Raw genomic sequence first — 26488 nt, 5'->3', positions numbered from 1 at the left:
GAGAAAAACACAATTCTATAGTTTGAAATGCACTTTATTATTCAGTATAGTCTCCCTGAACATTTAAATTCCATCCCGGAAGTGAGAATCTGGAAAGGCTGCAAAAAGAAGCTAAACCTCATCATTTTATGAAAAACGCTTTCCACGCATGAATTTTGCTAGGAAACAGATGAAAGCCGCTAGGGGCTAAATTTGGTGAGTACGGTGAATGCTTCAAGAATTCGAAATTTAATTCATGGTTTTTAGTCATTGTTCTCTTGTGACAAGTTGCATTGTTTTGATGCAAAATAATTTTTTTTCTTTTGCAAACTGAGTATTTTTCACAAACTTTTTCCTTCAGTTGGTCTAAGAGTTAAACAATATTCAGATTTTATTGTTGTACCAGTTTACAAGCAATCCCTAAATCCAATCCAAACAAAATTTCCTTTCGCATCCCAAAAAACTGATGCTAACACCTTTTTTGTGGATTTCTTGGCACGAACTCGTTTTGGAGTCGAAGAACCAGGTTCACACCACTCTTTAGTCTCCTGTTTTGATTCAGGATCATGGTGATACATTCAAATCTCATCCGTAGTAATGAGTCGACTCACAAAATCGAATTTATCCATTCGAAAAAGCTCTAAATATTGCTGAGAAAGTCGCATTCGAATGTGTCTTTGTTCTCTTGAATGTTGTTTTCATTGCGCCAGAGATTTTCGAAACCCAATACTTCAGTCAAAATATTGCTTGTACTGCCAAATAAGATGCTTAGGGCTTCTTTTACAGCTCTTTCCGTCACTGGACGATTTTCCTATACGATATTCTGTAATTTTTCTAGGAATTTTGGTGTTATTGCTGGCTTTGGACGTCTTTGGCGTGGATCGTCTTCAAGGCTTGTACAACCACGTTTAACTTCAGCAACCCATCTTTCTACTGCACAAATTGACGGCGAAAAGTCTTTATACATTTTTAACATTCGTTAATAAATTTTCTTTGCCTTTAAAACTTCCAAAAATAAATCACTGCACGATACTTGATTTTTTCCATTCTAGAAAAAAAGGAATGAATTGAAAGATTCATCTTAAAGTTCACATGCGTTCATAGGAATAGTGTACCCACATAACATTAAAAAAATTGTGGCTAGTAGCAAAGCCCTCTCTTATCGAACCCAAAACTTATTGAACAACCTAGTATGCTTTGGTGGCTGTCAACATAATAACCGAAAAATATCGTTTGATCATGAACCAACTTGTAAAATTTTCATAGTTCGTATATTGGCGGAAAAATTTGGTGGCACTCGAAATAAAAAAAGAATTGTTTAAGAGTCAAAAATATGGTTGACAAGTATATGAAAATACACTGAAGCCTGGCCAGACCATATGAGGTATAAAACTGGATTATACAAATAGTTTGTCCTAAAAGAGCCGTTTTTGTTTTTGTAGACAATTTTGAGTTTCTGTGTTTAAATCACGATTACTCTCACGGGTTGTAAATTTCATCGCACTTCCTAAAAACAATGCCATCGCTTTTTTCCTAATAGAGTATAGATCTCACTTGCGGAAATAGCGAAGTGTACTTAACCGTTTTAACAGTTTATGCTTGCTGATTATTTGCTTCATTTGCGTCATTAAGGTGGAAGAATGCTTAAGAATTCTGCGTAGGTGCATAGGGAAATCAATGCACATTTTAGCTCGAGGTGCATAAAAAATCCCGCAAGTAACGACCTACAAAAACAGGTGCGCGAGTAAGTTCATACTAATTACATATGAAGGATATTCAACATTACATAAAACTGTGTGTCCTCACAAGGGTTAAAAAACCCGGTCGGTTGTTGTCAACAGTACACATTCACACTTATAGCTACTACAAAATTGTGAGTGCTAAGAAACTTCAACGTACATAGATGCATATGTACATATGTAATCGCAATGGAGGTTTAGGCGTTCCTGTGCTTGTCCTCAAATTACTATAGAAAACTTAGTGCTAGCAACCGGAAACCAGCTTTTCTGTCCAATATCCAACGAGTTGTTAGCTATTTTTTACTCTACTCATGCGAGCAGTAATAAGTACGCGTTCATCAACAACTCCCCTTCGGCGTATTATTGATGTTCCTTTTTACTGCTGCTCCATTTCCACAATCTACAATGGCAATGCAGACATATAGTACAACTAAGTATTTGTCATTTTTCGTTTTTCAAGTAAAAAAAGTTTATGAAGTTGTGATTAAATCCAAGTTCGTTTACGAGTAGTGATTAAACCTTTTTTCTCTGTTTAATCGTCAACTTCTCATCTTGACGTTCCACTAATACTGAATAATGCACTCAATTTTTAATTGCTTGTCATGATTGTCAACAGCAAAACGTGCAATCAATGTAAGGTTATAATGAGTATAGGAGTATATGAATGCGTTTCAAATTCTTATTAAACTACTTTTGTACCCGCGCACTTTTGATCAAGAGTATCGTAATATAACGGTTGTATGTAGCAGCATAAAGTAATCGGGATAGATATCGATACTTATATGTACATATGGATGTATAAGTAGTACCAAAATGCTTAAGATGGCTAATGCAGTCGATTTAGGTGCGCATGAGAATTCGATACACGTATCACTTTTTCTTAATGTAGGCTGGTATTGAAAATGAGCGAAATAACAGTCATTTAAAAAAATGATGCTCTGTAAAAAATAAAGCAAAATTACTCAAATTTGACACGAATCATAAACCCACAGAAATAAATTCGAAGCAAGTAAACGACTGAAAAATGGGCTGTACCACGCTGAGCTTGATCCGTGTATTACTCTCCACCTCAGTTAAATCTTCTTCTACTTCTTCATCTTTATTGTAGGAGTAGATCCTGTTTTTTAAACAAAAAAATTTCAATACGTCATTGTTTTTTAAAACAAAAATATAATTATTTCGTCATTCCATCGGGGATTCAGACGTCCAACACTCGTTCCAACGCTTTGGTGGCTTTCCTGGAAGATGTGGTGTTTTACGTTGACCTTTCATCACAATCTTTACCAAACGATCGCCTCCCATTCACTTTACATGCTGGTTTCATTCTATGCTTCTCTTGCGGCTCCATTTTACTACGTCCGGCATTTCGAATATCTCTCGTATCTCCTCGTTTTGTTTAAGAGTTAAATCTCACATACATGTTATCGAGATCGGATAAAACCCATTGTGATAAGACTAAATTTCTGTCCGTCCCTGATTCTATAAGCTATAACTGTCATTGTCTATGAGTTTGTTTAATTCCAAAAAATAGCAGTCAGCCCAAAATAAATTTTACCAAAATGTACGAGGGTTTATAAAGCCCGGTTCGGACTGAATTAAGCCTTCCTTAATTGTTCCCATTTGCAAGCAATGATATAAATTATGTGAAATTGCATTGACAAGTACAGTTTATTAAAATAGCGAAATTGCCCAATCGGCTGTAGAGCTGTTCTAAATAAGCTGTCTAAGCGATACACCACTAACGTTACCTGGGTTCCTGGGCACGGACACAAGACTGGGAATTGCATCGCGGATGAGCAGACTAGAATAGGAACTGTGCTTAAATCAAACAATATCTTCTAGCAAGATATGGATCAGGTTTATCTCCATCGGGCAAGCACGCAGTGGGTGGACCAGGAAGTCCATTTGTCAGGTAACTAAACTGGTCTGGTAAAGAACAGGCACGTTATCAATGTAAACAGGCCTTACATTAAGGGGGCAGATATCTGTAAATGGCCATATTTTCCCTGATTTTCATTAAAATTATTTCAAATGAAGAAGTCAACATATTTTTTTCAAAATTGGCATACAGTTTATTTATACATTAAAATAATATAAATAATTCTTTTTTATTTTAATCATTTAAAATGGCGGATGTACACTCAATTCTCCCAAGAAGGTCGTAGCGGGGCTTCTCAACCTGAATATAAGAAACCAAAATTTTTTTTGTTTATTAATGTCATAATTTCTATATGAATTAAACAAACACGGAAAAAATAAATAAAAAAAATAAAATGCTTCAAAAACAAAAAATTAATTTTGTGCCAGATTTTCCTACTATTTTTGCTTCGATAAAATTATTTTTTCCAACAATTTTCGAAAACTTGTATTCACATAGAAAGTAATATCATAAAAAAGATGTGTGCAAAAATTCAGAGAGATCGGTCAATAACTTTTCGAGTTATCGTGTAGGCTAATTCGAAAAACATAGTTTTGAGAAGAACGCGTCTAAAGTTTGAATACAACGTAACTACACCTCTCCCAGCGCTCGAACGTAAAGCATATAGTCGTCACGGTTGACGATCTATAATATGTATAATATAAAATATGATACTTAAATTTACGTTCTAAATTTGTTTGACATATTCTTGAAGGATTATATTAACATTTTATGAAAAAAAATTACAGGTATCTATCCCCATAATACACTTGGTATTATCATCGTGTACTGCCTCATGGGATTACATGGGATGGGAATCAAGTTCTTTCTAATGATTCCTGTCGCAGCTTCAGGAACGGGGATGAGATGCAAAATGTTGAACACTTTCTTTGCCACTGTTTTTCTCTTTACTTCGGCCTAATTTCGTACTTTTCGGATTTCTGGCAGACTTAAATCTGTAACCATCCACAATATTTCATTCTTTATTAGAGAGACACAGTGGTTTGACTACATTGGGACTTAAAGGGGGAGCTTAAGCCTAACAGCCTCACAATGGGCTTCCAGGCCTAAGCATTTTGAGCATTTTGTTGTAGGCACATATGAAGTTTTTACCCATCTCGATTTCTAAATAATGTTACATAAAACCGTTAAGTGAACAAAGTCATAACATCCCTGTGAAAAAGTATAACTTCTGCTTAAATATGAACGAGACTGATTTAATAACACACAAACGGTTAATTATTGTTCAATTTTTATTTTATCTCCTTCAAAGTAATCACCATTGGAGGCGATAAACATATACCAACGTTTTTTCCAATCATCATAGCATTTCTGGAAGGCCGATTTCGGTATGGATTTCAGTTCCTTCTTCGAATTCTCTTTTATGACTTCAATTTTCTCAAAATGTTTTCCACGGAGCAGCAACTTGAGCTTGAGAAACAGGAAAAAGTCACATGGAGCCATATTAACATTATTTTTGTTCAGTAATCGCGAACAAGACGTGATGTATGAGCTGGTGCATTATCGTGATGCAAGAACCATGACTTGTTGTCCCACAATTCCTTCCTTTTAAGACGAATGTTCTCTCGCAAACGCTTTAAAACGTCTAAATAATATTCAGCTTAAACCGATTTTCCGATTTGTGCGATTTTTAAGCACAATTTCCTTTACTTTTCCGATGTTTTCGTCGTTTACTGATGTTGCTGGACGACGTTCATGAGGCAAGTTTTCAACCGATGTAAGGCCCTCTTTGAACGATTTGTACCACTGGAAAACACGTGCACGCGATAGAGCAGAGTCCCCATAGGTTGTCTGCAACATTTTTAAGGCGTCTGAAGCCGAAATTTTGTTGGAATAACAAAATTTCAAACAAATTCTTTGTTCAACTTGAATTTCCATCGTTAAATTCGAAAAACACACTCGAGCTTGACTTGTTTACAGTAGCACAGAAAACAAATTATGTAACATATCATGCCGAAATTTGCCATGTAAGCTTATAACAGTTCTACCATCCAACAAAAAATGTATTTTTGCCATATGTCATCCGCGGACCGTTTTATTGATAAACTCTCGTTCATATTTGAGCAGAAGTAAATATAATATCGGCTGTAAATGGAGTACCTATTTGATAATTTTTGTTACGTTTTTTAAAGTAGTAAAGTAACAAGTTTTTGACAAGAGAGCGTCAATATTTTTCGGCAAGAGGTATGAAAAACAGTAAAAAAGTAGAATTCTTTTCTGGTTAGATCTGTTTTTTTTTTAATTGAAAACCCATAAATCATAGTTATGTATTTTCAGGTCTTCAATAACGGCACTGCTAAATAACTCGCTGAAATTAGAAAACGAAAATTGTACTTCATATATTACTTTGATTACTTCATTTATGACATAGTTTTCTAAAAAATATGTTTTTTAATATATTATCTTGAAAATACACATTAAAAAAATGCACTTTTTCAGGAACACATTCCTCCTCCCCTTTCGACGACTCTGACGGGAGTAAACTAAACGATAAGCGAAGAAAAACTAATCTAAGCTTCTTCTAGGCATAGGATGATTTTGTTATAGAGGGGGATAATGTTTTTCTGATATTTAAAATTAGTAAGATAGAAACATTGAGGGTACAGCAATCCCTTTGCTAAAGTTCAAATGCCAAATCGGTTCCAACAAATGTACACAAATTTAAGGGGACAGATACCTGTAATTTTTTTTCATAAAATGTTAATATAATCCTTTAAGAATATGTCAAAAAAATTTTAGAACGTGAATTTAAGTATCATATTTTATATTATATTATAGATCGTCAACCATGACGGCTATATGCTTTACGTTCGAGCGCTGGGAGAGGTGTAGTTACGTTGTATTCAAACTTTAGACGCGTTTTTCTCAAAACTATGTTTTTCGAATTAGCCTACACGATAACTCGAAAAGTTATTGACCGATCTCTCTGAAATTTTGCACACATCTTTTTTATGATATTACTTTCTATGTGAAAAATATATTGACTTCTTCATTTTAAACAATTTTAATGAAAATCAGGGAAAATATGGCCGTTTACAGGTATCTCTCCCCTTAATACCACAAAATAATTTGCAAATGTGCGCGTATGAAATTACAACAATAACATACATTTATCTGATGAAATGAAAGCAGAGCACCAACATCCATTTACTTTTAGATATCTACATACGAATATATAAGTACAACATTTCATTTTTCAGAACAAAAACTATTTCGTTGGGTCAAGGTCAAGGTCCACGAGCAGAGAAAATGATTTTGGAAGCGAATCGTTACGGTCATTGGGTTGTTTTACAAAACTGTCACGTAGCTGTCAGTTGGATGGGCGAATTAGAGCGCATTTGTAATGATACCACATTGGCCGAGTCAGCACACCCTGATTATAGGCTATGGTGCACCTCGTATCCAAGCAATGTATTTCCAGTGTCAGTGCTGCAGAATTCGGTGAAGATGACAAATGAGCCACCAAAAGGTCTTAAGGCTAACATGTTAAGGTCGTTCAATTCTGATCCTTTGGTACGCGATAAGTTCTTTACGAATGCATTTTTATATTCGGATATGGCAAGTAAATGTTGGCTGCGCGGCGTCTTCGCCTTGGTATTCTTCCATGCTGTTGTGCAGGAGCGACGTGAATTTGGGCCACTTGGTTGGAATATACCATACGAGTTCAGTGAAGCGGATTTGAAGTAAGTGAGGCCAATAAGTCAAGTGAACGAAGCGTAAGTATAAGTGAAAGCAAAATAGAAGTTTGACTTACTTGCTTTGGATGATTGTTTGGGCAACGGAAGAATGTTAAGCGTTCTATGTGGGCACTTTATTCAAATTTTGGCGCTTGAGGGTTTTAAGAGTGCGCAGAGAAACAAAAAAACTCGTTTAGTTGATTACAAGCTTATTTTTGAATTTGTTCATTCTACAGCTAAATTCCAATTTTGCTACATTTCGCAATTTCACAATGTCAAACAATTCAACCACAAATCCTATACAGATATGGTTTGTTTTCACTTTATCCTTCTCATGTTTGCTTCTTTGAAATGGTTTCATTTTTATATTTCTATCCACCTTACGTTTCTTATTCGTTCATTTTTCTGCCATTTTACCAACAATAGAATTTCGCTGATGCAGCTGAAGATGTTCATAGCACAAAGCAAAAGCATACCGTTTCGTGGACATGTCTATCTCACCGGTGAATGCAACTATGGTGGGCGCGTTACTGATGACAAGGATCGCCGCTTAATCCTTTCGCTGCTCAACATGATATATAATCCAACCACAATCGAAATGGACAAGTAAGTACACTGCTCGCTGCAGGCTAAATTTGCAGTATCTACCGCAATATTTTTCCTGTTTGTTGTTTGGGCAAAAACAGAGGGATGGAAAATGTACTGTGAAAAAGTTGCTAGCTCTATCTCCTTATCTTTATCTGATGTAGTGTGCTTGCACATATCGAATTTTGCCAATTTTATTAAATGTCACGTGTATTTTCGATTTTAAATTCTGCCGATGACAGCATCGAAAACTCCTTCGGCTTAGTTCAAATACATTTGTACACAGTTGTATTAATACGTACATAAGTGTAGTAATGTGCAGGTATTATTTTGTTTTGTGGTTTTTTTATGGAACCAGTCCCGGACTGACGAATCGTCAACCACTTAGTATACAGCAGTAGTCCCAGCTCAGAGAGTAGGCTATTACTATTACAGTGTTAATAGTAGATAGAAAAATATATGCACCTCGGAACTACAGTTCCTACGTCTTTCACAAGGCCGATAGGAGAAAGCTAAATTGATGTAGGCGGACAGTAACTATTACCAATTGAGAATGCAAAATAAAAGAGTATAATTTTTAATAGTTAATTAAAAATACTTTTAAAAAGCCTTTTTCTAGGCAAAACTATAACCGCAAATATTATTATTTCGACTTACAAGCGCCTTGTACGAGTACAGCTGATGATATCATCCCGAAAAATATGATTTTGTGCTATGATTGTTTCTGAAAAGTTATTGTGTATAAAAAGCAGGCTCTGAAATAAATAATGAGCTTGATTTCAATAAAAATGTGTGAAATCAAGAAATAAAAAAGAAAAACGAAAAAAAAAACATCACCGATCATAAAATGACATCCGCTTTGCCCACAAAACTTTGAAGTTGCTACTTGAGTGATACAGAAAAATTTAAATTCATACCACCTTGATCAAAAAGTTATCGGAATATATTCAGAAAATTCAAAATAAAAGCTTATTGCACAAAAGTGACATTATCGCTTTCAAAGTAATCTCCATCTACTGCAGCGCTCTTATGTCAATGTTTCATCCAGCTCTCGAAGCATTTCTTTAACTCTACTTTCGGTAGAGGCTATGAAAGCCGCCTTCGATTTTTCCATTACGTGCTTAAAACGATTTCCCGTAGTGTTCACTCAAACAGAAAAAAATCGAAGAGGTCTATCTATCAGGTGAATTCGTTTCATTCTTTGTCAAAAATTCACGGATAATGATGGCACTTCACGACGGTGCGTTATCGTGGTGCCAAATCCGCGAATTGCTTCACGTAAACTTCTCATAACGCCCAAATAATGGTCATGTTAACTGTCTGACTTTGTGACACAATTTGGTGGTGAGCATTATTTTTTTTTACTGAATTCGATGTAGTTCTTTTGGTATTGGTTCATTCGGAATTCTCTACTCACTCGTCTGATGTCTGGATTGCGTGTCGTACTCATAAGTCCACGTCTCGTTTTCAGTAATGATGCGTTTGATTAATGTTGGTTCGGATTCAACCTTGGAATTCATGGAGTCATTAACTACAATATTCTGAACGGATCCATAAGCAATGTTCTGCTCTCTGATGGTTATTGATCAACTTTTCTTTCACTTTATTGATGTCGACGGCTTGCTACTACGCTTGCCTTCCTTGTTCATGCCACTCGTAATTGGCTATTTTCTTTAGAGTCTCACTACCGAAATAGTTTCCCAACATTTCTAAAGCTTTTTGCACTATTATATCTGCAACGCATTTTTATCGCATATATTTAAAACAAACTCATTATTGCAAATTCAAATCCATTTTAAAATCTGTAAAAAATCGAGAACGCGTACAGAGGTTACTTTAGTCAAGACGGCGTAGCTTTTACAAATGTCAAGCAATTGCGATAAAATTTTAGTGAAACTGTTAATCACCGCTGCGGCAACCTATAAAAAACACCAAGACTTAGAGCGTCACCTGGCGTTAGTTCCAGGGACTTTTTGATCAAGGTGGTATGTTCAAAGAAACACGCGCGAGAATAAGACAAACGGAATTTTGTTTTGCGTTCTTCACCTGCAACTTTAATACACACGCACTTTAATACAATAAACTTCAATTTTGAAATACAATATGCAAGGCGAATCCGCAGAAAATGACTTCGCTTCTCATTTTTTTTTTTAAACCCGTAGGCTTAAATGTCAAGTTCTGTTTCTTTGTTGTCGCTTTATTTGTTTCTTTATATTTTCTTTGAATTTCTTTTAGCTAAACTAAGAAATCGCAAAAACATAGTGCATATAAAACTTGGTTTTGTCTAGCGAAGCCACATTCAATGCATTCGCCTTGACAATCGCACTGATTGTCGAGAGCTTCTTCACACTGTTCGTGAAGTTATTAATGTTTGACGGAAAGGAACAAAAATGGACTGTCACAAGATAGACGAGAGAGTGATAGACCCCTAGCGCGTATTTTGCTATCTACATGTAATACTGCAATGGTGGTTGACCCCAGCACATGCTAAATTCTATCTAAGAAAAGACGATTACTGCCGTGCGGGTTAGTGGGATATTGATAACAAAGAAGGATCTATAAATTCCCAAGCTTTATCCCAATATTCAGAAGAATCATTTCCAATCTATCTGTGTAGGTTAGGTTAGGTTAACCTGGTTGGCAATAGCCATGCATAGAGCTTTTGGTCCCTAGCGATAACAGATGGAGACCGCCCTCTATGAATACTGAAAGTAGGCATCATGTAGGATATCAACGCTTTTGACGAATCTAAGCAGAGTTAGGAGATCCGTTTTTGGTACGTCCTCCAGGCTTTCAAACAGTGGGGCTCCCAGGCATTTTAAAGGCATTCTTAATAGTGACGTAGAAACGCACAGAAGGTGTTCTAAAGTTTCCTCACCATCCTCTCTGCATTTCCTGCATTTGTCCGTGTTAGCAATCCGTATCTATCTGTGCAGGTTCTGGAATAAATTGGGACATGAGAAAAATAACTATCAAAACTTAACAAAAGTAAATATCTTGCGTTTTCACATGCACAAATCAATTCGGTTTCATCAAGGCGATTTTCATAGAATGATGCAATTTTGTATATGCCATAGAGATTTGATCGACGCTCAACTCATTCAATTTAGTTAAAAACTCAATCTAATGTCTATGTGGTCGTAGCTTTGAAAATTTGTGATTAATGAGTCAAAAACTGGCAGAAGACTAAGACTTTCGAAGAGCTCTTTTTTGCCTCTAGACACCAAAATACATTGACTCGGCCCTGCCATACATATAGAGCAATATGTAATAGATATACTAAGCAACCTGTAAATCTCTTGACAGAAATTTTGTTGTCGATATGCTTCTTCTTTTATTTGATTCATGTTGTTACTAATTATAACACTATCGGTTTGAAGATCGTGATTATTTCATTTCGTATGAGTGATAACTGTTAAATTTGATATATGCCATAAGAACTAATTTATTGGGCGTCATATTTTCAAAAATATTCAAAATTTTTTTTTTTGTATATTTCAACTTTCATTCTCAAACTCTTGGGCCTTAATAAATAATTTAATTAATAAAATTGAATCAGATTAATCCAATTGATTTAGTAAACAGAGGAAACCCACGTGTTCGCTATATTTTAATACAAGTACATATGAATTAGTGATCACTCTCCCCTAGAATTAGTTATAAAACAGCCACAAAATAAGATTTTAAGTGAGCCAGAAAAATGTATTAAATTCTCCCAAAAGCGCTTTTACAACTCTGCCATTTACAACTCTTTATGAGCAGCGTATGCTCGTGGAGTATTTTAATATTTATACATACATTCTTACATATAAGAGCATTTTGTTTTACTGGGAAACAGCGATTACTTATTATACATACGTATGTATGTTTAAACTTATTCAGGATATAAGAAAAGTACATTTCCACATCAATTTCTTTTTTGTATTTTCATTCTTGCTACGCAGTTATCCCTTGTCACAGACCGGCACCTACCGTGTGCCACTAAGTCCTACACGTCTCAATGCCATCGAATATATTTCGACATTTGCACTTAGTCCTCATCCGGAAGTTTTTGGTTTACACGAAAATGCCGACATCAATCGCAACAACAAGGAGACAAGCAGCGTAAGTATCCCAGCATTAGCAATTCTTTATTGGAGCGTATTTATTTTAAATCTCATCCATTAAATATAAATTTGTTTGCACTTGCACTAATAACACAGTTGATTGGCGGTGTATTACTCACCCAAACGGATTTAATGGCTTCAGTGAAGGCGAGTGGCGCAGCGGGTGGTGTCAGGGTGGACCCAGCATATGCCATATGCAAAGAGATTCTATCACGCTTACCTCAGGCATTTAATGTTGCCGAGGTGGGTCAAAAGTATCCGGTGGTATATACGAATTCCATGAATACAGTTTTGCGACAAGAACTTATAAGGTAAGAAGATAGTGAAGTCAGAATGAGGTAAATATGTGCATATTCACATACGAGTACATATACGGGCCGCAAGGATATGTATGGGAAATGTAAATGTGCAACGTACATACACACCTAGGCTGTGAGGGTATTCATGGGAAATTCCGTACTCCTTTATAGTTAAAAAGTAGCGATTGCTTGTCACAATGGGTATAGTTTTAGTATAAGTACATTCTGTCAAAAAAGAACCGTCAATTGATAATAATGTAATAAACATGTTTAAGTTGATTAGAGTAGAATAGTCGAAAAGGTTAAACTTATTGAAAAAACGTTTCAATTATAACGAAAAACAGGGCAAATGATATATCAAATTATAGGTGTTAAATTTGTTAACTCTTTTTTAACGCTTCATTTTTTACAAAAATCAAACTCTTTAATAGCCTGGTTCTGTAACGCATTTCAGGCTGAAATTCATGGCTAAAAATATGACCACTTTTAGGGAAATCTTTATTTTTTCTGATAACCAAGCAACGATTAAATCTTATGGTGCGTTTGTCATTAATTCTATCTATCATTACGCGCAAATATGGGGCATCTCTTAACGAGATGTCGGAATATTTCCAAATCCATTTGACACGATATGCCACAGCATAATGGTATACTACGTAAGTGTTAGGTAGATAAATTAGCGAGAGAGGGTACTACCACTCACCTTTCTCTCAATCTTCAAACTGCGTGATACAAAAGCAGTGTCGCTTCAGCCCACACGACATAAGTCTGATATGTAATGCTACAAAAATGGCCAAATGGGACGTCAGGCGCTCAAAGACCCTACTCAATCCGTCAAGGAAAAACGCCTCTATGCTAGTTGCTTTAATCACAGACCTTTGTCTTCTAGGTGGGCATACTCAAAGATTGAATGTACCTCATTTCGACTATTGCGGAAGCTGCAAGAATGAGAAGGAGGAAGAGTCTGCCAGGCATCTTCTCTGTCACTATTCTGCGTGGCATGTCACTAGGTTTAGATACTTTGGCTTATCGTTCTTGAATGATACTGATGGCATCCATAAGTGTCAGCCGGATCAATATGGTTGCATTTGAAACAAAATGATTTTACGAACAGTGACAGATAAACTGCTACTATGGTATCACAATGGATCAGCAACGGTATATGTAAGTGAGTTGGTTTAAAGACCGACTGTCACTTCTACACACCTACCTACTTAATGGTCAGGTTCTTGGGTAAAAAACCATTAATTATTTGTAAGCCAGAGTAATTGAAATATTCGTTGACATAATGGTGTTATTTCGGCCGGAGCTTACTTAGATGTCAATAGAATAAATTTATTTATTCAATAATTATTAATCTAGAAATGCAGTATTTCTTGCAGATTATGAAAAACAGATTAATACTAATAATCAAAAATGAATTAAACGTATTCATTTTAATAAAGAAAGTTTACCATTTCTTACAGTTTACATAAAAAGAATATCAGAGCATACTTAGAATCCAGTTAAAAAATGCATTTAGTAACGTTTTGAAGTACTATAGTTCGTTGTGGAAGAAGAATCTAAGCCAATTTGGGTTGAGAGCGTATTAAATTCTCTCAAAGCTCTAAGCTCGGAGCATTGGAAGCTAATTAGTTTTAACCATCCCTAACCAGATTATTTTGTGCCTGAGCGATTGGCACAATTTTTTAACAACCGCGCTGTTAGTTCTGCCTTCTCCAAACTGGATAAAGAGACAAAGCGAATGGGTCTGGTGGTGAACGAGGACAAAACGAAGTACCTCCTGTCCTCAAACAAACAATCGGCGCACTCGCGTATCGGCACCCACGTCACTGTTGACAGTTATAATTTCGAGGTTGTAAAGGACTTCGTATACTTAGGAACCAGCATTAACTCCGATGACAATGTCAACCTTGAAATCCGACGTAGAATATCTCTTGCCAACAAGTGCTACTTTGAACTAAGTAGGCAATTGAGTAAAGTCCTCTCTCGACGAACAACACCATGACTACAAGACTCTGATCATGCCCGTCCTAACGTATGGCGCAGAAGCGTGGAAAAATTTTTAGACCTTTGCACGTTGGCAACGGGGAATATCGCAGTCAATGGAAGAATGAGCTGTATGACCTTTACAACGACATATAGTAGACATAGCGCGGCGAATAAAGATCCAGCGGCTACGTTGGCTGGGTCATGTCGTCCGAATTGATACAAACGCTCCGGCTCTGAAAGTATTCGATGCGATACCAGCTGGTGGTGGTAGAGGAAGAGGAAGGCCTCCTTTGCATTGGAAAGATCAGGTGGAGAAGGACTTGGCTTCACTTGGTGTGTCCAATTGGCGCCGGTTAGCGAGAAAGAAACGACTGGTGCGCTTTGTTAAACTCGGCCAAAATCGCGTAAGCGGTTATCGCGCCAATTAAGAAGAACCAGAAAATATGATGATTTCGTAAGCTCCGCTGAAGAATCGGGAAGGAAAGCGAGAAAGAGAATGGATGATCTACTATCTGTTGATTTTAGGCTAATGTGCAAGCACCAATTTTTATGGGTTCAGTGAAATGCAAAGAGTGTCAAGCATAACGGACAAAGACTTTCAGGAATAAATAATAAATATTTTCTATTTTATGGAGCGATTCCCGGTACTTTTTTGACAGAATGTATATCCAAAAGCTAATGTAGGTTAAAAAAGTTGATGTGACAAGTGTACTACACTTTTACAAATAATGATTTTCATTTATTTTAAATCTCAGTAAATGACCTTAGAAATAAGCTCCACATTGAAAGGCTAACGTACGGTAACTCCCACACTTATGGAATTTAAACTTAAAATATCTTTGGGATTAAGATTTTAAAAGTAGTTAAATGGAATGTTTTTGTATTCTCGTTTAAATTTTGTATTAATACAAGTACAGTAAGCACGCACTAAAATTAACATCTTAATGTATGAACAGACCGATGGGACAATGAGCTGTATGAGCTTTATGACGACATAGACAAAGCGCGTCGAATAAAGATCCAGCGGCTACGTTGGCTGAGTGAAGTCGTCCGAATGGATATACTACAAACACTCTGGCTGTGAATGTATTCGATGCGGTACCAACTGCTGATGGGAGTAGAGGAAGAGGAAGGTCTCCTCTGCGTTGTAAAGATCAGATGGAAAATGGGTTCACTTGGTCTGTTCCACTAGCGAGAAAGAAACAACTGGCGAGCTTTGTTAAATTCACTCAAAATCGCGTGAGCGGTTATCGTGCCAATCAAAAAGAAGAAGAATATATGAACACTTTTTTCCTACCTAAAAGTAAACGATAGATAAATGGAAGAAATATTAGGCCAAGATGATTGTATAGAAGAGCTACGAAGGACGATTAAAGCAAAATGGCTATGGAGATTTTTTCATGGCATCTTAGCATGCCCACTGAAACAAGGATGAGGGGTCCACCCTATCGAAACAGCTGCTGATTTGGGCCTACCGCTAAATGAGTTTCAGGGTGACAATCGAAGACTTTACCGTACTAAGCAGGGATCTGTAAATACAATAGAAAGCATCGATATTTTTGCTTACGCATCAGAGCAACTTGAATTTGCAGAGGTTGAATAAAGGTCCTCAATGGACCTTCTCGCAGAGGAGAAGAGCAACTTTCAAGAGGAAATAAGAAGAAAAGGAAGCGCTTTACCTTCCCAACTTATTAATTGAATTTGTGCTAACTCTATGAACTTTCAGTTTAGGAAAGCCACTGCAATAAAAAAATCATTCTAATCAATTGCATTTCAATCAAAATGTGCCATTTCAAAACCGATTAATTTATAAGAAATTAAATACTGCACCACTCGAAATACCAAAATCCATGCCAATGCAAATATTCACACCACAGACCTATCGTATAAGCATGTAAATATCTTTCAGTCTTTTGCAAGCTTACGTACAAACACACTCAAATCAATAGGTCATCTCAATCACCACTCAACAATTTCCGTAACTGAGATGTATGATTTTCTTTTGAAAAAATTAAAGCAACAACAATGCAACGAGATGTGCAGATACTTGTTAGAATTACTTACAAAAGATGCCAGAGAAAAGAGCAAAACTGGAAGACACTACAGAAGTTCTTAGCCACTTACGGAAATGTTCATTGCTTACTGCATGGATGTCCAGTTGACTGTTGCACTCGTAAAGGGATCCATACACACTGGAAATTACTGCAAAATGAGCAGAGTATACAATAGCTATATTTTGTTATACCCTCACACTTTTGAACAAAGTAGTTTGATTTTGTTCATATAACGGTTGTATGTATTATTATTTGTTTCATGCAACAGCATAAAAGAATCGAGGGAAATAGAAGCTTGTATATGTACATATGTACTTACATATATTCTGCCAAAAAAATATCGGGAATTCTCCATTTAAAAAGCGGCGTTACACATATGTTTAAATTTTGTTTGCTGGAATGTTGGTACAACTGTCCTCAATAGTGTCGCTTAGTTTGAGCGTGTTCTGTTAATTAGCTGGTTTTTGGAATTTAGTTATATCAGTCAACCGCAGGTGAGCTCTGCGATTTTCACCATGGATAAAAATATCGAACAAAGAATTTTTCTAAATTGTATGTGTTTGAACGGGATTTCGTATGCCGAATCATTGAAAATGTTGCAGAAAACCTATGGCGAGTGTGCTTTATCATAAACACGGGTCTATGAGTGGTACAAGGTTTTTGCAGAGGGTTGAGAAGTCGTGGAAGATTTTCCCCGACCAGGTCGTCCAAGACCGTCTTCAATGCGTGAAAACGTCGACAAAGTCAAAGAAATGGTGTTGGAAAACCATCATTTAAGTTTAAGGGAGGTAGCTCATGATCTTAGCGTGTCTCATGAATCAATTCGCAACATTTTACACCATCAATTGAGCATGAGACGCATGGCTGCTCGACTCGTTCCAAGAGAGTTGAATTTCTTTCAAAAAATTCATAGGAAGAAGGTAGCTGAAGACAAGTGAATTCGGACCCAACGTTTATCCAGCGCATTATCGCATCATAACAGGTGATGAGACGTGGGTATATAAGTTTGACATGCAAACCAGTCAACAGGTGGTTGAATGGCGCTATCCACATGAGTCGAAATCCAAAAAACCACGTCAAAGTCGGTCAAATGTGAAAGTCATGCTTTCAGTCGATAGAGGTCATTAAGGAGAATTCGCTGAAGGAGGTAAAGAATATCTCTTAAAACGCGTTTAAAAGGTGTTTTGATGACTGGACTAATCATTGGCATATGTGTATTGCTTTGATTGGAACCTATTTTGAAGATGACAAAATATCTTTTAATGATTAAACAATTATTTTTCGTTTTATTGAACAATTCCACTTCGCCGATTTTTAATACAGGTACGTCGTATATGGTATATCATATGTATAGCGGCCGACGCACATAGGGGTATTTGAACAATCTAAGGGGCCAAAAGTATTTTTTGGGTTTAACGTGTGCTAAATAAAACCAACTAAAATAATGAACTTAAAACATTTATTGAATGAAATATAATATGAGAATGAAGAAAGATTTACAAGATCAAACATAAAAAAATATAAACAATTAAAAAAAGCTTCCAATCAAATGGTATTATCTAGATTTTCTTCATCGCTACGAGAAGAAAATTCTAGGTTTGGATCGGCAGGCATGAGCATTTCCAATGTTTCTGGCAGAAATGATTGCGACTTTCTTCTTTTTATTTGCCTCCTAGAGCTCATTAAGGGGTCCGAACTTAAAAAGAGGCGGTTAAAAATATCCCTGTTGCAATTTTCTCTAGTAAATTTTCGGGCAAAATCTAGCCGGTAAGAGCGGAAATGCTTATTTCGGGCTTCTGCAGCCTCTTCAGAGAGCTGGCCAATTGGTAACAAAGCACTCTTTATTATAACAGCTCCATGAATAAGTATTTTGTGCATTGTGGGTGTCATGGGATGCCACGGATAAAGATCCACATATAATCGAGCAGTTTCTGTTGCATAAATACCATATTTTTCAGGATTAATTTTATGACCACTAGAAATTGTTTCTAGAATAACTTTCAGTCTATATATTAATTCGTGGCTGATGCTTGTTATATCGGATGCTAATTGAGGATTGTCGAAAAATCTTCGGCTTGTGTTACCGTCATTGGTATTACCGAAATTCGCCTTTGGCATATCTATTAACAATCCCGTTTCTTAGCGAAACCTGTCCTGGATCTCTTGTTTTCTCTCTTTCTCGAGGCTTTTTTCAGTTTCTGTTTTTCTTGCTCTACATTTTTTTAGTGGCAACTTATAAGCCAAATGAAGAATGCTCTCAAATATTCTTATCCTAGCATGTAGTACCGAAAGGCCGAATTGAATAGCCTCGAAATTAACATCTATTGTTTTATCCAAATTGTTGAAATCCTTTGAGGTTGTGCCGCAAATCTAGCAACGACTGGTTGATGTGGTTCCTGTGGCAGCATTACAGACCTTTCCGTCAACCATTGTCATTATAAATTCGTGTTTAATTGAATAATGTTTGCCACTCAAGTCAAATTCTGTTGCAACCAGACTGTTTATCTGATTATTGACGTGATTAATTTTTTGCTCCGTTACGTCTCTTTGATAAATTTAAATCTTATAGGCCGACAAAATCGAGGAGAAGATGGTGTTGGATTTTCCCATATAGTCTTTTCCATGTTTTGGCCGCATACTAATTTTACAGGAACAAAGCAGCTTTGAAAAATGTTCGTATCTGAATCCGTGTCATTTTCAATCTTTTGTTTGAACTGGGTCTGTTGGGACCCGTCGCAACCGCATTTACAAATTAATTTAAGGGTCTCACATTCTTGGACCTTCAATGTTGTTAGTACCTCTTCCAGGTAGTCCGATAATCGTCTAACGGTAAGGTCGACCAAAGGTAAGGTAAGGTCGTCTAACGGTAAGGTATTTCAAGAAATTTAGCCTTGCCTCTATGTTGGGTAAATTTTCATTGTTCATGAGGTCAAACAAGTATTTTCTAGTCACAATCCTCATTCCCGATGTTCCCATTGAACCTACAACAAATAAATATTTCGCTTAATGGAATGGAAAAGACATTTTCATAAAATTTTACCAACAACATTCAAAGTACTAAAATACCGTTTATCCGGACTTATCCGGATCAAATTCTTTGATGAATTGTCAAAACAAGGTACATACTAAACAATTACAATCGAATCTTAACCGGATCTATCTCGATAGTATTACTTATTGACTAACAAATATTATTTTAAGAAAAAAAAAGTAGTTTGAGAAGGTGTGTACTTATAGGGTTGAAAAGTTAACTTTAATACTTGAAAATTATAAAGATTCTAATTGATTTCATTCATTACTAACCTGATGCTTCAGAATCCATAACTCTTTACTCCACTGTTGAACACAAAAACATAAAATTTCACTTTTAAAGTTTGGGTTTTGCAAGAGTGCCGAGAACAGATAACGTACACGAGGTGACACGATCGAATTCCGACTGCCGTTATCGTATGTCAAATGCTTGTAGGGTGCGCGGGAGGGGCTGGCTTTTGTTCTCGGAAGGGTCAGGTACCTCAGGAAGTCATTTTTTGTTAATGTATTTATTGTTTTGTTAAATGGACTTTTGACCCCGTAGATCTTTCAAATACCTGTATGTGCGACGCAGCCGAATGTGGCTACTATTCGCAAGTGACCTGATTCGAGTTTTTGAGCATAAAAGGTCAAACGATAGAAACAGTTTTTTCTAACAACTGTTGCCCCTCGGCAGGCAATGGCAAACTTTTGAGTGCATTTCTGCCATGAAAAATCACCTCACAAAAGCCCATCTGCTATTCAGAGTCGGCCTAAAGCTGTACGTTTCATCATTTGTGGAAACCAGCAAGACGCACACAATAAATAGGAGGAGGAGTTCGTCCTAAGACCCAATAAAGAGTATACCCGCCAATTATATATAGAGCATACCGTTTTCGAAAGCATACCGATGTAGCCAATTTTCCACGTGGTTACCGTAACCCACATATTCTTTAGGCATCTTATAGTGCTATATACATATTTACATATAAACAATTTCAAAATCTCCCAACCTCAGTGCTATATACCGGATACATTTTGCACAAATATTTCTTTTAATTCAACTGATGAATAAAAGTACAGGGTTTCTTTTAAAACTACAGAAAAATGAGGAAAAATCTATTTTTTTCATTCCCATTATAAATAGTGATCAGATTGGAGGTACTTTTTCTAATAGTGCTTTTTGACAGATCACGCGTGACTACTGTCAGATTATTTACATAATTTTTTCCAGTTCATTGACATTTCATCATGGAAAGACTTACACCTCAACAACGTTCACAAATCGTACAATTTTATTACGGAAATTGACGCGCTTGGTGCGGCCTATCGGCCCATATTGCTTTAAAGACGAGGCTGGCGCCAATGGACTAGTAAGTCGCGAACGCTATCGCGGTATGATAAACAACTTTTTGATACTAGAAATTGAAGCTCGAAACCTCCACATTATTTCCAACAAGACGACGCTACTTGCCATACAGTCCGTGAAACAATTAACTGATTAACTGCGTCGTCATTTCCGTGAAGAATATATCCTCGTCTCGAATCAGTGGATTGGCCATCAAGATCGTGTAATATCACAGAAATCATCATTACTAAAGTTATTCACGGGATACCGTCCGAAACCCTCCAGCGAGTCATTTAAAATTGGTCTTTACGAATGTCTGAATTACGTCGCAGTTGCGACCAACATTTGAAAGGGATTATCTTTAAAATATATTCATATTATAAATTGTTCTACACAAAAATAGTGAAAATTGCGCAATCAATTTGATTTATCATGGTTTTATTTCAATTTAAAATTCGATACCTCTAAATTGATTACCCTTTACATATATGCAACACGATTTCAATCATGTGGCTGTCTCGGTTAACTTTACAGTAGCGCATCCTTTCCATCCAAACCCCACAAAAAAATCTAATAAAAATCTAAATTACTAAACTAAATCTTCAATTTCCGACAACAAAAAGGTGGTATCATGCCTCTGTAGTGCTTGCATTGACCGATGTGGCATTTCGAGCAGAATTTTTTAAGAAAAATAGGCCACTCAAGCCATCGCTGTAACACCCGCTCCGAACTATCGCTCTATGAGAATGCATTGGCTTCTCGACGATCACGTGCAGCTTTTCCGATCCCCAGATGCGGCAATTTTGCTTGTCAATGTAGCAGCCGAGATGAAAATGCGCTTCGTCAGAAAAAAATTATTATCACTTACTTATTTTGAATAAACGCACTGTTTGGGCTACACCACATTGAAGTTCAAAATATTTTCCAACGTTGGTCCAACATAAGGTAACTGATTTTGTTCCGTGGAGGTATGATACTGATTTTTCGTCAAGATTGCCTGTGGGAACGAGAGTCACTGTAAAACTAGAATATGATTAAAAAAAAACTGTATATGTAATACAAGTATGAGTATAATTTGAAAATCGTAAACATAAATACGATGTTATTTTTGACGCCAGGACCACTTAGTACGAGAAAAAAGTGCGAAGTATTTTTTGATGAACGAAAAAACTACTATTGACCAGTCTCATAATTTTAAGCTTAAAATACAATATATTCCAAATAATGGGCCATTTGAGTCAAAATAAAAAATTCCAAAGAATAATAAATGTTCAAAATATGCTTAAGTGGGCATTCCCAGAAAAAGCAATTAAGCGCAGAAGTCAAATAAAAGACATAAATAGTAGTTTTATTGCTAATATCTTCATATTTCTTTTCGCCTCAGTTTTGTATGTTCTTTTGTGCTATGCCAACTTGATTTTTTTACTATGCTTGTCACTTCCCAGATTCAATCGTTTGTTGGATTACATACGCAAAAGTCTCATCAACGTACAAAAAGCCATACAAGGTCAAATAGCTATGATACCCGAATTGGAGCGTACACATTCGTCATTGGTGATTGGTAGATTACCAGCCGATTGGCTAAGGAAAAGCTACCCATCGCTTAAGCCACTTGGCAGCTATGTTACGGATTTTCTAGCACGGTGAGTATAATATTTGAAGACAAAAGTACAAATTTTCGACTTAGTGTATTTTTTATGTTTCTCGCTTTTTTTTTTGGTTATGAATTTAAGCATAAATTGGTTTTATTACTAACGAATTTTTTTTTTTTTTTTTAGTATTATTATAATATGAATTGTTAAGCAAATAATGTTGAGCTCCGATTGTTCACTTTTTAATACTCATTTCTTTGTTACCAATGAAGTGAAGGCAATATGTTTATATTGTATAGGGGTTTTCAATAAGGGCGATGTTAAAATGAGATGAAACCCCACTCAACTTATTAAGTATCAGCGAATTCTGTTTATGACAATAACATTGTAATATAACAGCAATCAAATGTCCGTTGTGCCTTCGTACGCTGGCATGGATACGAGCGATCCAATTTTCGATGACTTTGCTATATACAGCCGGTTGAGTTTTAGCAATGCATACTGTCAAGACATTGACCCACTGCAGCTTATTGGCATAGACCTGCCACTTCAGAAAATTCGACGATGTAAAGTGTTTTAATCAATTCACGTCACCTCCGCGCAAATCTTTCATAATAAAAGTTTACCGTTTGCATCAGTACTGTAAAAAAGTAAATAACAGATTTGAAAAACGTCGCCAACCTGTCAAAAGCGCTCTGTCCCTGGTTGAAGACCACAAATTATATTTTTATGCGTCTATAGGGTATTTTTTTAGCTGCAAGGGGACTATCTATATCAATAACGATGTTTTCACAGTGTTTTCACAGCTAAGAGTGGCAAACTGTGTTGCCATTCTGTTCAGATAGGTTCGACAAGTCATTATGAATCGATTAATGCCAGAATAATGCTTCCAAATTGATAAAAGTTACTTTTAAGAAAATAAATCTGTTCGCGAAGTTCATAGAGCGAAGTGGTGAAAAAGACGAGTCGACATTTCGTCATTGTTCTCAACTTATTGACTTTTGGCCTTCGGCTACGTAGAAAATTATAGGTAAGGATCTTGGCTTACCTGCATATAAAATACAGCTCGCGCAAGAATTAAAGCCGAATGACCATCAATTGCGCCGCACCTTTGTGGATTGGTTTTAAATTTATTATTCAGATTTTTGGAAAAAAGTAGCCAAAAATTGGACTGATCAAATGGACCATGTAATTCGTAAGCGCGGCGGACATATGCCAGACACATTATTATAATAAAAAATAAATGCCATGAAATTATCTACCAGATTATAATAACAAAATGCATTCAAACAATATTTCTGTTTTTTATCATCATTTCAAGTTCCCAAGCTCAACACCCGATATATAGACATGTGTACTTATGTCACAAACCTCTTCAGACATTGTTCCACTTTTTGACAGCTATACAATTTATAAGTATTCATGAACAAACACAAAAAGATTGAAGTGAATGGATGAGGAGTGCTCAAGAGACGCGATTCGACGTCACTGCTAGAGATTGACGTAGTATTCGATACCGATCAAATTGTACCGCTGTAAAAAATTTAAGCTTTTTTCACTTTTTTTAATTTGGAACCCCCAAGTCTTTGGAACATTATAGTATAGCTTTATATAAGTATATACGAAAATGTTCAGAATTACAATTAGTAATCGATTCCTTCAGCCCAAAGCAAGCGAATTGATTACTTTTTCAATTTGTTGAGATTAAGAGTAATTTCATTTGAAAACAAAATCATTACGACATAGCTCTGGTTGAAGTACAACTCTCACACTCCCCAAGTAGCACTAAAGTGCTGTTTTGATACCATTAAGAGACCTCCAACAGGCAGATATCCACAGCCAGCCAGAGCTGTTGATGCAATGGAGCAGATTGATGGGATTTCGATTGGCACACTGTCCCCAAGTTGGTAACATTCGAACGATTCGCTAGTGTAGTTTTTGCATTATTGATTATACTGCTTAAGCAACAATGATTGCATTGCTTTAAGGATTACAATACGTTAGAAAATTGCGGTGCATCCTGTGTTAGGATGTGAGCCTCCAAAGTATAGTATAAGGTTTTTAATTCATACCTACATTATTACACATATATCTACATATTTACTTACTTGTGATTTTCCATCAAATATTGGTTACTTATTCTTTAATTTTTTTCCTTCTCCAGTTTGGAATTTTTCCAGCAGTGGATAGACAATGGAGAACCGGATGTGTACTGGTTATCGGGCTTTTATTTCACACAATCCTTCATTACTGGTGTACTACAAAATTATTCGCGAAAAAATTCTTTCCAAATCGATATGGTGGATATAAAGTTTGAAGTGACTAAGTATGAGACGGAAGTAGAGAACAAGCCAAGCTTTGGCGCATACATACGGGTAAGTTAAATAGAAAAAATAACGACTATTCAATTATTGTGATTTAAAACTCTTATAATTATTTAAAGCTTTATAAACATGTGCTGTTTTTTAATATTTTCTTTACACATGGCTGTACATAAACACACACATAGGAGCAACAGTCTATCAATGATGAGACAAAATTTTTCCATGTAAGATATGCACTCGTATTAGAAATAGTTTGTTTTCATGAGGTAAAAAGTAATGGCCATTTCTTTTTCGAAAATTTAAAAAACTTCAAATTGGTTTACATGGATTTAAATTTGTCTTAGTTTTAGTTTCCAGAAATATGTTAACATAGTCCAGAAAAACTTTGAAACAGACAAATACTGCATGCCATACTGCCCGCGAAACCACACATTTGTTGAAGAAAGTAAGTGTTCGGGAAGAAAAATGTCCCATGACTTTTTGGCATATTTCGCTCTGGGTTCATATTGGGCTTATTGGCATTGACCGTAATTTTCCAGTAGTTCCTGGGAAAGAAGTCCAATGGTGTTAAAAGACATACAATTTATAAAAATTTTACAAATTTCATACTTTTAAAACAGAATTCTTTTTAAAAATCTGGGAACGCAGTTTTGCGAACAGTGAATTTTGTATTAGTTTATGTTATGGTGGCTCAAAATTCGAGTTAGGTTTTGAATTTTTTTTTCTCGTACATTTTCTTCCTTCCCCCATTTGTGGTTTGCGTCTTGATGTTTCTTCACAAATAGAATATTGGTGTAATAAATATTTGTTAAACAGTGATGCCAAATGCTTTTATTGATTATAGGCAAGTGTCGATGCGATCTTGCTGTAAGCGCAGCTATATTATTATTATTATTTGTTGCTGTCGCGCAGATTAGATTCGCATAGTTCGGAGACAAAAGTTTGTCAATTGTCTTGTTCAGTGTGGTTCACATTCAACATCGGCCCTTGAAATTTAACCACCCTTTATATTTTTACTGTTTCATGCACGGAGACTCGAACTTACGCACTCCCGGTAGATGGTAGTCATGCACCAACGCACATACGTACATAGGTATATCATAAAAAATATTAAATTATGTTCTCACTAATTTTTATTATGAAATTTATATTTTACTCAAACCAATTACTGATTTCTAACTTTGCCATCTTTACCATCATCAAATAGGGCCTCTTCTTGGAAGGTGCACGCTTTAATCGTGAGACACACGAACTGGATGAGTCCTACTCAAAGATATTATTCGATACATTGCCAGTGATATTTTTCCGTCCATCTTTGAAAGAGACACATGAGCCGAGTCAAACGACAAAGGAGGGCGCAAAAGGACGCACCATTTATGATTGCCCAGTTTACAAGACAAGCGAAAGGAGAGGTGTGCTTTCAACAACTGGTCACTCCACCAATTTCGTGATGTATATGCAATTGAATTGTAGTCAGACACCAATGCATTGGATCAATCGTGGCACAGCGTCACTTTGCCAACTGGATGATTGAAATGAATATTGCCAGGGCGGAGCAATACTACGCATCTATATACTTACATATTTACTTATATATTACAAGCTTATATTTTTATAATCTCTAGTTTCTTGCTTCATTCTAAATATATTTCGGAATATATATTTACATTCGCCCGATTTGCTTGATTTTCGGTATCTTTATAATGAAATAAAAATAGTTTTAGTATTTTTTAATTTATTGAAGATGCTTCTAAGCAGGAGCAAAACTAATTCTGCAAATGTTATTACGTTTAAAAGTATTAAAAATATTTCAATGAGGGAATTGAATGTTGTATAAAGAAGTCA

At 36.0% G+C, this 26488-nt stretch overlaps 1 protein-coding gene across 1 annotated transcript in view; it reads left to right on the top strand.

Annotated features, from left to right (window-relative positions):
* LOC129240668 (dynein axonemal heavy chain 3-like) overlaps positions 1-26194 on the top strand; it is a 319983-nt gene extending 293789 nt beyond the window's left edge. Inside the window, exons 59-65 of the mRNA XM_054876599.1 lie at positions 6858-7340; positions 7761-7940; positions 11864-12023; positions 12122-12336; positions 22173-22370; positions 24484-24694; positions 25851-26194. Coding sequence (XP_054732574.1) covers positions 6858-7340; positions 7761-7940; positions 11864-12023; positions 12122-12336; positions 22173-22370; positions 24484-24694; positions 25851-26177 — 1774 coding nt within the window. The 3' untranslated portion in view covers positions 26178-26194. The remainder of the gene's footprint in view (positions 1-6857; positions 7341-7760; positions 7941-11863; positions 12024-12121; positions 12337-22172; positions 22371-24483; positions 24695-25850) is intronic.
* Positions 26195-26488: the final 294 nt, after the last annotated feature.

The sequence above is a fragment of the Anastrepha obliqua genome, chromosome 3 (genome assembly GCF_027943255.1).
Source record: "Anastrepha obliqua isolate idAnaObli1 chromosome 3, idAnaObli1_1.0, whole genome shotgun sequence".
NCBI lineage: Eukaryota > Metazoa > Arthropoda > Insecta > Diptera > Tephritidae > Anastrepha > Anastrepha obliqua.
Note: the sequence above shows the minus strand (reverse complement) of the source record. Positions and strands in the feature narration are given on the sequence as shown.